This window comes from Atractosteus spatula, chromosome 14 (genome assembly GCF_055471065.1).
Source record: "Atractosteus spatula isolate fAtrSpa1 chromosome 14, fAtrSpa1.hap1, whole genome shotgun sequence".
Lineage (NCBI taxonomy): Eukaryota > Metazoa > Chordata > Actinopteri > Semionotiformes > Lepisosteidae > Atractosteus > Atractosteus spatula.
In genome coordinates, this window is record NC_142719.1 from 3,000,509 (window position 1) to 3,014,827 (window position 14,319).

At 49.1% G+C, this 14,319-nt stretch overlaps 1 protein-coding gene across 1 annotated transcript in view; it reads right to left on the minus strand.

Annotated features, from left to right (window-relative positions):
* trit1 (tRNA isopentenyltransferase 1) overlaps positions 1–14,319 on the minus strand; it is a 34,585-nt gene that overhangs the window by 3,679 nt on the left and 16,587 nt on the right. The window contains exons 7-8 of the mRNA XM_088932911.1: positions 11,044–11,156; positions 8,574–8,651 (exon numbers count right to left, since the gene is read on the minus strand). Of these exons, the coding sequence (XP_088789037.1) occupies positions 8,574–8,651; positions 11,044–11,156 (191 nt within the window). The remainder of the gene's footprint in view (positions 1–8,573; positions 8,652–11,043; positions 11,157–14,319) is intronic.

The following is a 14,319-nucleotide window of genomic DNA, read 5'->3' on the forward strand; positions in this document are numbered from 1 at the left end:
CAGTGCAGCCCCGCTGGGGACGGGGAAGAGCTCTGTGTCGTGGCGGAGCGAGGGTTAAGTGGCGAGCAGAGTGGAGGGTCCCTGCGGAACTGCAAAGCTGCTGACTCACAGACGCTCGATAATCTCCCCGTTCTGACACTGTCAGCAGTCCTGGCCAGCCTGCCTGCCCGCACTGAGCTGAGCTGTGCTGCCTGGGTATCAATTCGTTCGGAAAGGCACAGACAGAGACACACACACTCACACACACACACAGGCACAGACACACAGGCGCTTGTCCACACCGGGTACAATCCTCTACTGCAATGCTAAGACAAAAGCAGAGAAGCAGTTTTAAAGCTCAAGAGTATCATGAATCATTATCATCACGTCATTCAGCTGACACTGCTATTCAAAGCGAATGACAGATGCTTTGGGCGGGAGAAATTCGTTAACGGCTGCTGCAGAATCACTTTAAACAGGGTCTCAGTCTCCCCATCACAAGAAGCAGAGCATGAGCAGGTTCAGTAATTTGCTCAGTATGACACTGAATCAATACAGTCTTCTGAACCCTTCGCCACGTAGGCATCCTATAGCTCACAACATCTGGATCATCAACAGTCCACAGTTCAGTGCCATGCAACTAAAACACTCAAGTCTGTGGTTGTAAATTATTTTTTAGATGTACTTTGTTGTTTTGAAACATGTGCCATCAGCGCGGTGAGCCAAGCCAGTGGATTGGAATCTATATTCCTGGTCTCCACAGCAAGGAACCAGTCAGAGCATCTGGTGCCTTGCACTTATAGATTCACTGTATTTATATAGTGCTCTACATCAATCAAGGTTCTCAGAGCAACTTCCATCTGGGTGACATGGCCCCACTGCACTCCACTGAGCAGACCGGGGAGGAGGAGCGAGACTCTGTTTCACCAGTTAAATTAAGGGCGGATTTGAGGGCGTGCGGACGGAGCAAGCTCAAGATGGGATTCCACTAGGGCTCCAGGGTTCATACTCTCTTGGAAAAGTGTCGTTGGACCTTTAAAGGCCGGGTCGTCCCTGATCAGGCCCAGCCTCGCGTAGCTTCCGCGATCTGACGAAGTGAGGCTTGAAGGCGCCAGATCGTTCTGCGATCGTAGGGCGAAGGAGCCAGCCTCAGGGTGCAGTGGGGCAACGCACTGGGCACGGCCACAGCTATGGCATGTTACGACACCACATCTGACGAAGCCTGCCAGATCACCTGGTCCGTCTTTATCTGCAGGCACTACTGCCAACAAGAGGGGTGGCAGACTTCCAACCTCCCCCGAGACGTGCCCCAGACTGAAACCACAGCTGACACACAAGCAGCTGAAAATGCTACACACATGGCAGGGCAGGGCGATGCACTGCTTCCTCACTCCTTGTGATATTTCCCTTGATGACATTAACGAAGTGGGTCAAACTGTCATGATATTGTACGCTTGTGACTTAAGTGTCATTATTTTTAATTCTTTCATTGGCTATTCGAGATCTCCCTTCACTTTGGGTAATTTCCAATTCTGGTGTGTGTGTTGTGTTAAGACCTCAGAAAGTTTCAGCTCCTCAAAAAGCCTTGTGTAACTGCTAAGGTTGTAAAATACTGTGCTTTGAACTGTACTGCCTATGAGCGGTTTCCTGACAAAAAATATTTTTATTGAGATTTACCATCTGTTCTGCATTATCATTTACATTCCTCTGTTCCATTAATGTTATGTCTTAATCGCAAGAACAGCCTTTATAAGATAAAATTCTGCGAGCTAGAATGCTCAAATCAGAGCAAGCACATTTGCCACCCTTTATAATGCCCTTTCCCTTTTTCAGATACAGCCCGTCTTCCTTGGCAAGGAGTCTGCTCGCAACATACAGTGATCCTTCTGTACACCGCCCTTGCTCTAACACCAGAACCAGCTGACCCCGACGTGGTGGACAGCTGAAAGAGAATTTGATCTTATTACATCCAATCAGCGACCACCTCCTTATGAATACTTTGAGGGATACTGCCCACCCCAAGAAAGCTGACCACAAGTGTCACAAGCTCTGGCTGTCCTCTACAAACTACAAACCTGGTAACAAAAAAGTCAAAGGTAAAAATAATGAAAAACACGGATCAAAATGGTCCATTACTGGAATACATCAAATCTGGAACATCTGAGATACTGTGGCGCATGTTTTTAATTCTATCATCCCTCCCCTAACACATAGTAACAGGATGAACTTCCAGATGTTTTTTTCCCTGCAGTGTAGGGAGTTGCTTTCCTTTTTTACGGATTTTAAATACACTTCGGATAATTTTCCAAACTGACAATTAAAGAGTTTTGAAAAGAAACCCTCCTTCGGTTTCAAGCATGCTCTATAGTTCCGGGTCCTGCTCATCGTGAAATCCAGGTGATTTTAGGGTGACCTACGGGACTAGCTGGACAGGGGGCTCCCCAGGACCCGGGCTGGAGAGCCCTGCTTTACACTGTCTTGCGATAAACGTTTCATCCTTAAACCTCACAAATTACTTTAAGAAAACAAGGAACACCTTTTGCCTGGGAAGGCTCTGAAAATCCACCTGAACAAAAAAACATTTCTCTTTTACAATACTACAAATATCCAAGACTATCCGCATGGGGCTTATGTAGCACTACAGATCTGAGGAGACGCATTCCAATGCCCAATCCCCTGCCTGCGATTAACGTGCCCGGAATTTCCTGCCCTTGGCGTTACAACTGTTATTCCTCTGTTCCGAGACAGGAGTGTGAAAACGTGTGTGCTGGGGCCATATGCGCCGTGGTGGGCTCTGTTCGCAGTAAGTGGGACCCTATCAGACGCCCCTGAAAAGAAATCTACACTACAGAGAAACGGGAGGCCCCAGGGCAGACAGATGTGGAACGGGAGCAATTTGAAATCTTGGTAAATAATCCCAGCTTCTGTAGAAAAAAAACCCCACAGGGCTTTCCGGGGGGGGGGGTGTTTAAGAGTCTTTCCAGTCGCCCGGCCCATGACACAGCAGACGAGTGGCCCCGCGACAGAAGCCAGAAACACTGCTGCCTTTATCCCGCCGGATTCCTGCCCCGCTGGACGAACAGGATGAAAGGTCGCCCCCGCGGCGCGCAAGCCGAGCCGCCCCTAGGGGCAGACGTCCCGGCCAGCTGCAATTTCATCATCTCCTCCGGGGGCGCGGGGGCCCCAGCTCGCACCTGCCTCGCACCTGCTGCTGTCCGCGGCTGCGGGCGGGGAGGCGAGACACACAGCCCGCACGCGCGCGAGCGTGTCTGTGTGTGCGCGCTCTGGGAAAGCGGAGCGGGCGGCACAGCCAGTGCACACCTGTCCCACAGCACGCCGCACACCTGCCGGGGCGTGGCACGCCCCCCCTTATCTCCTTCCCTGCCCTTTCCTCCCCTCTGAAAAGGTGCCTTGTGCCTGGCTGGCCCGGTTCCAGGGCTCAGCACTTCCTCTCCTGCCCCCAACGGGTGCAAATCGCACCCGAGGCCAGGGTAGACGAGCCATCCCCCCGGGCTCCTATGGCGGGCGCACGGGGGTTCCCACTCTCTCCAAATGCAGGGTCAACAGGAGTTGAACCGCTCCACCTGGCCTGCATTACACGTTTCATGACAGTTTCCCCCTTCTTTGCATACTTTTTAACGCTTTTGGAAATCTCCACAAAAGGTTCAAAGCAGAAGTTGGTGTAAGAGGACACTTCTGTGTCACAGCTCGCTTACTCACACCTGTCGCCTGAGAGTATCATGTTACTTCCTGCCGTCTGAAGATCCAGAGTGCGTTACTTAAAACTCAGCCAATTAACAGCTTATTTTTCTTTGAAGCGGGTTATGCAAATACTGCTTTACTAGAAAGCCCCAACCCAGCACGTTTCCAAGCTAACCATTAAATCATTAACTCCTAAAGAATTGGATTAAAGTTTACCATGAGCAACACAGTGGGTAATATGTGAAATTAAGCAATTTAGAGATCACTTTGGAACAAAACAGGAATCCTCTTCAGCCCTCAAGTACCAGAGCTCTCTTAACTGAGCAAATTACATGCTGAACTGATTAACACCTCCCAACTTTGGGGGACAAGACTGGAGCTAGTGGCCCCCATAAGTAAAGCACAAAACAGCACCAGCCAAAGCAGAACTGCAAAGAAAGCGAGCAAGGACGAGCCACGGGAGACCACTGTACCCTCAGGGGTGTGAAAATGAGCTTGTGAGACCGCGGTAAGAAATCAGGAGAGGACATTTTCGTCCTTCTAAAGAGAAAAACGGTTTTTGTTTCCTCGGAAGAAGCAGTAAATCTAATTGGTGAAACTGTATCAGAATAACAGAGCCTTTTGTCCCCCCACTGCTGCAGCTGGGAGAGAAACTATTTAAAGCTGGCTGGGGCGAAGTGGCTGGAGCTGGCAGAGGAACAAGCTGGGTATTCTGTAACGGGTCTCCCACATGTAACAAAAGGTACAATACTGGAGCCGGCACCAGGCAGGATGGGGCATTCGATATGTGTGGCGTTAGCCCAGGGCTGCGACCGGACACGCGTGCGCTAGGCACTGCAGCAGAGGGACTTCAAAAAAATTAAAATTCACTCTGCGAAGCGCCGTACCAGGAGCCTTTTCAGACATGGAAATTCAATAAGGCGAAAGACCGCGGCTGTAGGACACAGAGCATTAGCCCTGTAACTCAATAGGGAGGGCTAGGTTTTTCACATCTTAACTCACTGGTGTCAAAGCAGCAGGGACTGCAGATCCCAAAGACACAGTACAGCAGGGAAGGACACTGCGATTCAGCCCCAGAGCGAAGAGGCAGCTGCAGCTGCACAGGACTGAAGCCAGGAAGCTGTTTTGTGTTTCTAATTGCAATGGCAGTTTGATCTTTAATCTGTGTACTCCACAATAAAATCAATACGCCTTGTGATGCAAAAACAAAATGTTTGCTTCTTCCTTCGCCTACGATAAAGACACAAGGCACCAGGGTGATATAATGCGCCCTTCGATTTCATGCGGGTCCAGTCAGTGACATGTATTCTCAAGATGTTGGGGGACAAACGGACTGTAGACTTCTGCACCGCTGAGCAAACAGCCACAAGGGGGGAATGGGGGCCGAAGAAGTAGCCTGCTCATCTGTGGAAAAACCCACAGCAGGGTGGAGACAGTGAACATCATCCTAGAAACAGCTGCTCATGTTCAGGGGGTGTTTCGTGAGGTTACGTGCCTAAAGCCCTGACCTTCCAGCCAGCTACTGGAACCCGCTGTCTAATCTTTTGCTTTTCCCCACTGCATGGAGCGCGGCGCCGGGCTCCTACTCCGATTCCTGGATGTCCTGACGTTTCATGACCTCCGAACATGGACCCTTAGACCTGAGAGGGGAACCTCAGCTACTTCACTCCCTGACCACAGAACCCAGGACAGCTGGATAACACCTGCACAATAACAATCGTCCAAGATTTATTATCATAACTGGACCACAGACCCATTGCCTGCGGGGAGGACAGCCATCGGGCTTGAGGCCCCCAGAGTTTTAATTTCTCCCAGTGAGAGTATTTGCTTTCCTCTCCTCTGTGCCCATGTGGCCAAACCGTTGCTACATTGTTAAACTCTGACAGAAATTTGCAAGGCGCCCTGTGGCAAACTGTTGCCAAGAGCACTACAGCAAATAACCTGACTGATTGGTTGACCGATTCACTCCCAAGCTGTGCAGCAATGACAGGACCAAACTGTCAATTCACACCGATTCTGGGTTTTTTTCTGAAAATGGAAAACAGGGCTTAAACATCCGCTGCAAGCACAGGCCCTGCTTGGTGCTCTCTGGAGCTGGACGGACAACGACCGCGAACACCAGAGGGTGCCGCTTCAGCTCGCTGTGAGCGTGTTGCCTGGCGGGCACGCCGGGTGGGGCACAGTGCGGAGCTGCAGGACGCTGGAATGTGGTCCGGATATCTCTGCTCCACGCTGCGGGAACTCACTACACATCTGACCGAACTGCCGGCTCAGCTCACGTCATCGGCACCCTGAATCGGTATGCGGGAGGGAGAGGGGAGAGAACACTCAAGAGCCCGGGAATCTCCGGGAAACTCGTGCTTCCCTTGCTGCCGGTTCTGTCGCTCTCGCAGGTCAGACGCGCGGGAAAGATTCCCAGCGGCTCACTCCACCGAGGATTACCGGGGTCAGAGGGGAGCCGACAGGCCAGAGGGGCAGCAGCAGGAGGGGGGCCTGACGTGACCTCGGCGGCGGAGCAGGGCACTCTGGGGTCAGGGTGGAGGGAGGCGCCGGCTCTGCAAACACAGCAGAGAGGCGGCAACCTCAACAACTAGGGGGAAGAGAGCTAAAGCACAGAAGGAAACAAAAAACTCGTATTGAGCATTTTCGACCCTGCTGCAGTGCGCATCCTTAACAGCTAACTGCAAAGCCTCAGACTCAAGGCACGTCTGCACTGGGCACTTTACATGTTCTACCATGTTTCCATGTTTTCTTTTCCAGTGCTAAAAATGTACTGTTTCCCACAACATATTTATTGTTCTGGCTGTATTATTGATTATGTTTTTAATGGGCTGTCTACATTGTGTGCTGTACTGTGTATGTCTCGAGAGATCAGCATGGGAAAGAATTCCACTGTACGTGTACACATGCCAATAAACTCCTCTACTACTCTAGAATCTCCTCTCCTCTGCGCCCACATGGTTAAAATGGAACTGCTACAGAAATCTGTATGGCACTCTGTGGCAAACTGTGGTGAACAACAAATAAAAGACTGACTGAATGATTAATCGATTCACTGATAAAAGCCTCCTTGCTGCAGTTATAATCAAATCATCAGCTGGTAATGCAAGATTCTGATTTTGAAAACCTTTACTTTGTGGATCTGGAGTTAAAGCCTTGAAACAGTCTGTCCGCCCCCAACTCAAGTCCCAAACTTCCAACCCCATCTGCTTGCAAAACTACTTTCTAACACAGCCCAAGCCAGAGTGTTCTGCTTTTCTGAGATTTCTCCCATGGCAAGAGCCAACATTAATCTTCATTCACTTACAAAATCCTTAAAAACAGATATCCTTATATAATCAGTAGGAAAAGTTTTGCCAGTATCACAGTACGCAAGTTTGAGACTTATCCTTGCCACGCGAAGAGAAAATGACAAACATATTTGTAATTCTATACCTGTAAAGAACTCCCATTACATCCGATTGTATTTTTAACAATTTTTCTCTACTCTGTTGAAATGGTGACTTAACAAGGGGTGAAAGGAAATCAAACAAAATCGCACTGGGGCTTGTGAATTTTATGAGAAGGTTTCATTTGGCTTCTAATTTTTTTTAAATTCATCTGCCTCGTGAGCGCTGCCCCACAGATACCTCACAAAGGCCTGTTTCTCAGGAGATCCTGTCTTTGTGAGGTCCTCACCGATGTAGACGTACCTGCGCTCATACTTGTACCAATCATAGGGCAGGATTAAAAAATACTCACGCCAAACCTCAGTCCATTCTGGGATGCCTTCAGAAAGACTCAGCTGAAGGCGTGGATGATTCTACCTCGTGTTGGGGTTAATAAAGACTTGGCACCGGAACCTTTTAAAAAGCGTGTGGTTCTGGAAGGCAGAGGCAGAACAAGGGGAGGCTCGCTCTGAAGAGGCAGAGTGTTCTGGGAGCTGAGCAGGGAAAAACTGGGCAGAGGGGCTGAAGACACACCCTCAGGGGGGCCAAAGGAACTTCAAAGGCTTACGCTGGGGGGGCCCGTCCAGACCACTACACAATGAGCTGTTGGAGAAAACCAGGACATTTCACAACAGAGGCCACAGCACCCGCACCCATCCCCACCCCCGTTCCCCCCATTCCACAACCCCCCAGGAAAAGTAATTAGCAGGTTTTAGTTTACAACCGAGCCCTCTCCACCCCCGAACTGCGATCACCTCCTGTTTTTCGGCCCCTCCCCGAGGAACAAACTGTCAATTCACACATAGACGCTGGGAGACAGAAATGGTGTGCAGGACTAAAAGCCCCTAACGAGCTGTTCCCACAATGCAGGGTTTATTGAGGAGGTTATTCATGTCACTAAAGCTGAGAGAAGCCCAGGACGCTATGGAACAGGGCTCCAAACTGCAGTAACATTTTATGTACCTTCTCGTTTACAAGAACAGGAAAACAGGAGGGTCAATTTATTGATCTGGGTGCTGGCCGACAGGAGTCTGCAGCCCGATTTGTTCCCCTGCTTTTCTTTGTCTTTGCAAACGCCGTCGCGGCCATAAACGTCTCGTCAAATGCAAGAAAAAAAAACGCATTCACCGCCTAAAACTGCAAGGAAATGAGAATGCACATGCGTTTGCTGGCGGACATATGATTGGGAGGCAGATCCGCAGTGACCTGGAAGCTGACATGCACGTGACTCGCAGCAATAACCAGTCAGCTGTCTTCCGAAAACATCGTCGTGGGCACCCTGCTTTTAGCTGCTGGGACCCCACCATGAAGGACCCCACAAGCTGTTTTACACCCAGAAGTAGAGGGGAGAATGAAAGACTCAAACCTCTGCCTCACAGCTCCCTGGAAGGCTGTACAACCTGTGAGAACCTTTAAACTGCTAAAAACAGATGGAGAACAAATGACAAAAAAAATCCAACTTACGTTTGAGAAAGCGGTTTCGGACCCATTTGTTCTGCTTCCTGGCGTAGCGCTTGGTCGCCTGTTTCAAAGCTTCGATGCCTATATCAGAGAAAAGAGGGGAGGGTTACTTTTTAGTTTGACAGCTTTTTTATCACTTTTTATTGCTGCTCACTGAACCTCCTATCTTGTGAGATAAAGCTGTAACAGACAGGGCCAGTCCTGTTATTACAAACTGGAAGATCTGCCAAAACCGCTTCACAGAGTCCGTTTTTATCCTGCTGCCTCCACATCCCTGCTTGCTCTCCGGCTCCCTGTTCCTCGGCCCTCTGCCACGTTGCAGCTGCTTCAACGTTCTTGAACAGCGCCCCACAACACCGAAGCCCACCGCATGAGGAATCTGCGCAACACCGAGATGCTTCCCCAAGCACTTCATTACCCTCGAAACAGTCTTCCAGAGGAAATCGAGCTGGAGTCTGTGGTCAGAATGGGGCTGGGGGCCGTCATCAACGAGCAGGTGACACGAGGAAGGGCTGCAGCCCCACCATGCCAGGCTGGCGGCCAGTAGCTCACCCCTCTGCCACATTCTGCTGGACCTCGGAGAATCCTGCTCGAGCAGAATCGTGCTGCGGCTTTTTACAGCAGCTCCGTTTAAAGCAGCACACTCTAATTTTCTGTTCTCACGTTGCAGATGTGCTCAAAAGAAAATGGTAATGAGAAAAATTGCAGGGTGGGGATTCTCATAATGGGGGGGGCATCTTTTAAGGATACTGCACACGAGGCTCAGAAAGTTGCACTTAAGGAAATATAAAGAAGACCCTTAGTGCACATTCAGTATTGCATTCAGAACTTGTACTTTTCCTAGAGCCCTGTCAATACGGATGCGGCATCGGTGCAGCGCGTGACCCGGCAGCAGACAGTATCAATGTCGCTTCTTCACTTGACTGTGAATATATTTACTGGGTGACCATACTGCACACAAAGGTCTTGGCAGCCAGTTGAAACTGACAGGTTCTTTCATGGTGTACTGCTGCCAATAACAAAAAAAAAGAGGCAGTACTTTCTTTAAATTTATCAAGTGCTTTACATAACGGAGGGGACCCACTTTGTTCCCTGCTGGGTGACGTGTGGCAGCCATGATCAGCCAGCAGCAGACCAGATGGGGGAGTGAGAAACAGCTTGACCCACTGCATTAAGGGGGAACTTGAGGGTGGCCAGATTTTATGAGACCAGAGTGGAATCTAGCCAGGAGACTACGGTTAACACCACTATTAGAAATAAAGTCTGGGGATCTTTAATGATCAAGTACTCAGGATCCGGGGATTTACATCTCGCCCCATGGGTGCCACTTCCTGCCTTCTTCATTGCAATACTGAGGCACTGGGCTACACATTCTTGGGCCAAGAAGAGCGCCACCTACTGGTTCACAAACACCTTTTACAACAGCAACCTGGTTTTCCTTAGAAGTCTCCCATCGCAGTGCTGACCAGGCCCACCCTTGCTGGGTTTCTGAGACCTGGAGAGACCAGACTTCAAGGTGGCAAAGCTGTGGTCGACAGGATTAGACCGCAAAATGAAAACCTAAAAGCAAGGGCCTGTTTTGCGAACAACCTGCATTCCACCCCCTTCCCTTTTTGTAAACATAAAAAATACAGCCAGATCGGTTCACCCTGAAAATCAAAAGTGTTACCTAACGACTTCCAAGAAAAACCTCTAATGGCAGCCCTACTGCAGAACCCCAGTGGGAACTAGATTTGCTGAGCCTGTACCCTCCTTTCAGGGAAGTATTGAAGATTATCAAAGCAAGCAAGCATCCATTCTTCTTCACTCCTCTACAAAAAAAAAAAATCAATCCGATCTCATTGAAATTCCTGAAATGTAGCAAAAGCCTGAGCTGTCCCTCAGGCCCAGGCTATGACTGTCTGCGCATTTCATCACTTTTTTTTTTCTTATCCCAGTAGCCCAAGAGATCTCAGCTGCTAGTCCAACCAAAACAGGCTTGCCCAGCTCGAGCCTCCACGGTCCAGAACCCGACGGGCTTTTTCAGTTTGGATCACCCGCATCTTAAGCCCTGTGAAGGAGGGTTATACTAGCCCAATGAAGGATTAAACGAGTGCTGGCAGTAGCTTTAGAGAGAGCTATAAGACACACTGCTCTGTGGCCCTTGAGGACTAGGTTAAGGAGCCCTGGATCCAAATGACACAGCACACCTGAATGGTGCGACACCCTGTGAACATGCAGCACGGCATTCACCCGAGACATATAGGAGGGGTCCGTTCCCTTCATTCCCTGCTTCCCACCAGTACTGTCGCACAGATACGAATAAATGAAGCCGAACATTTCTTTTTCCTGCACAGAAACACAAGACGCATCTGGGGGGATGCGATGGGGCTCTGTAGATTTCTGAAGGAGGAGGATCAATGCAGAACTGCCTCTCCTTCTAGCGCAGGCTAATCACAGGGGCATCATGGGAATGTGCCTGTGCCCTGCCTACCTTTGCTCATCAGCTTCTGTCGCTCCTCCTCACTGCAGTCTGTGCCAGCTGTCAGGTACTCGTGAAACTCTTTGAAGCCGATAGACTGGAAGATACCATGCTGGTAGTCTTGGCTGCATGTTGGACACAAAACACACACAGAATTATTACTCACAATCGATCAGGAAAAAGGAAAAAAAGAAAAAGGTGAAAATATGACAAAGAACAAGAGGAACGTTTACAAGGAACATTCTTTCGGCTTCTCCTGAGCTGCCTGGCGTGTTTGCGAGAAAGGTTAAGGGCGTCCATGTGAACTCCTTAGCTAGCTCTACCAGTTTGTGAAGTTGCGCTGCTGCGGTGGTCAGGAATCTGTGAACAGAGGTGCAACAGCCTCAACCTCTTATACCATTCCCAGAGGGTAACACAAAGAGATGAGGCAACATGGAACAAGCTACCCAGCCATCTTTACACAGCCGATAACTTGGCTTCTTTTAAGAGGATGAGATGAGATCCCTGGACTGAAAACTAACTCACAAGCCCAGTTTTGTGTGAGTGTTCGTCGGGATAACAAGGGGCTGGAGCTGGGGCAACAAGCTCAACTGCCCCAGGATCCAGGCTCTGCAAGCCTCGCGAACGTGCAGCGCTTGTTCCTTTATCCTGAATCTGCCCCAGCAGGTGGAAAAGCCATTGCCTCTTCCTGCCTGACATGAAACCACAGAGCCGCTGTTCCGCCCTGAATAGAAACACCACACATCTTTCAAGAAAGGGGCTTCACTGGAATCAAGAGGGAAATGTTTAAAAAAATGTAAAGGTACCGACAGTCATTCCGACTGGACTGCTCGAAGCTCAGTGACGAAACAAGCGCACAAGAGCCGAGACAGACGTTGACAGGGAAGAGTATTTAGGCCTGAGAACTGGAGGACCCTGGGTGTCATGACCCAGCTGCCCAGCCATGTTTTATAAGCTGATGTCCTAGATGCAACAGGACCAGACCCTTGATATATCAGCTCATAACAGTCAAAAGCTCAAGACAGGACAAATGTCCTCCTCTCATTCTGAACCATACTAGAGTTTTGCAGCATGTGAACAGCAGCACTGAGCTTCTGATTTTCAGTAACAGAGTCCGTGGCCTACAAATGCGCAGGTGTCCGTACTGCCGGTCAGCCCTGCCTCAACAAGCAGCCCCGATGCAGGACACTGACAGCACATCGACAGGTCAGACAGGGTGAGTGAGGGCCCATGTCCGCGCTTCAGCTCAGGAGAGGAGAATACATTTAAAACCGCTGTGGCAGCAAGTCTGTGTCGTTCAGTTCGGGGGGAGGGGCAGTCTCTGGGGAGAGGGGAGGATGAGATTCAGTCTTGCAGAGTGACGCCCACTCCTGTCCCCGCCGAACGAACGCTCATGGCGCTACACAGACAGTGGGGGGGTTGCGGCGTGACCTTGCTGCTCGGTGGCGAGAGGTTGTTGCATTCGGTGGGGGGAGAGAAGACTACAGAAAAGCTGTGTCAGAACTTTTCCTGGTGCGTGCTGCTGACAGAGGATCGATCACACTGTCTGAAGGAAGGGCAAGAGCCAGGCACGGAGCCACCAGCACATCTGCACTCCATGTCCACAGCGAGAGAAATCCCTCAGCCGGATTCAGAAGCAATGCATACAGATGGGTGTGTGCGTGTACAGCTCCATTGGTATTTATTCCCTTCAACCTAAACCCAGCGAGTCTAGAATCTCTTAACAGCCACTTGTAAGAATGAATGAGAGCTCAATGATACTCTCTCCATCCTGTGCTTGAAGCAGCTCAGTCATTTCTTGCCTTTGGTATGTGTAACAGATGTGGCAGCTCTTATAGGAGAGTGGCACCCCTTCTAGCATCATCAAACCCCTGGGACCATCTTAGCAAGAGGCAGTTAAGATGTTCTGGTTAATTAATAAATAGTGTTAACTCTACTGGCGACAGAGTCTGAGGGTCTGAAGGAGAGGCCTACCTCGCTTGCATAGATACTAGAAGGTAAATGATGTGTGAATCGCCCCTGTTCGATGAAAAGACACAATGGAATCAGCTTCAACAACACAGCCTCTTCCACACACTGACCAACCCTCTATGGCAAGACACGACTCCTCTTCTCAATCCATTTCTTAATGATCCGGAAGTAATCCACCGGATTAACCTTTTTTCACAACTTTTCGCCATTCTGATTCTATGCATTACGTGCCCTCAGATGTTCTTTCTGCTCAAGCCCGAGGAGATTAACATCTTTTAAGAAGTAACCGATTTGCTGATATGAACTGCAGAAGACAGCAGTGGTACTGTTTACACATCACAGTTCTGCACAACGGTTAAGATACCTGACATGACATAATGTATCTATTCTCGTTAGACAGGCTGCTTGGAACTGCAAACTGGCTTTTCTTGTTCAGGGTACACAATCATGCTGACAACCATCACCTGTAAACCGGCTATTGTAACAATTACCTCACCATGGAGAGTTTAACAGCTGTCCACGCAAAGCATAAAGCACTGGAAATTTACCAGTTTTTTTCCATATAGTGATAAAGGCTATAGGAGTTCATGAAACAAAGGCCTCCAGCAGCTTAGAAATCTATTTGTTCACATTTTCCTACCGCATAATTAAGCAAAAATTCCCTCAGGAAAACCATGTATTCCTGAAACCTAACAACATCAGATTTGATGGTTCGGTGTTTGGAATGGCCTTTTCATCTATGCAAAAGAAATCCTTACTTTTCGCATCTGCAGCACAGAATCAATTCTTACTTTCTAGAATTTAAGGAACATGAATCTTGATCAGATGCAAAATATTGTTCATAAAGGGACCGAAACACTCGTGCAATTATGGTCTTGGGCGTTCTGATACTGAATTAAGAAATGCAAGCTGATGTGTTTATTTCTCATAGGTTTACAAGTAGAGTAGATTTCTTTTTTTCTCTCAGGAACCCCCTGATGACCACACACTTCCTATACTGAAGAGCTGTGTGTCATTATTCACCAAGGCTGACTAAAAGAGAAATATCAGCACAACTGCCGCCTGATCTAGCCCGAAACACTTGGGGCTTTACAAAGATCAACTTTTTCTAGATGGTATCGCAGTTCCGATGTCTTTTTCTGAATCTTTTTAGTTTAAGGTCGCCACTGACACGCAGGAACATCACGTTTTTCTTGATCGCCGCGATCTACAGCAAAGTTACAGTGACTTTCAGAGTCGAAGCGGCTTCAGTTTTCTCTTCGTTGCTAAACAGAAGAGCCCAGAAAATGAATAAATGAATGATACGCCTCACCTCAG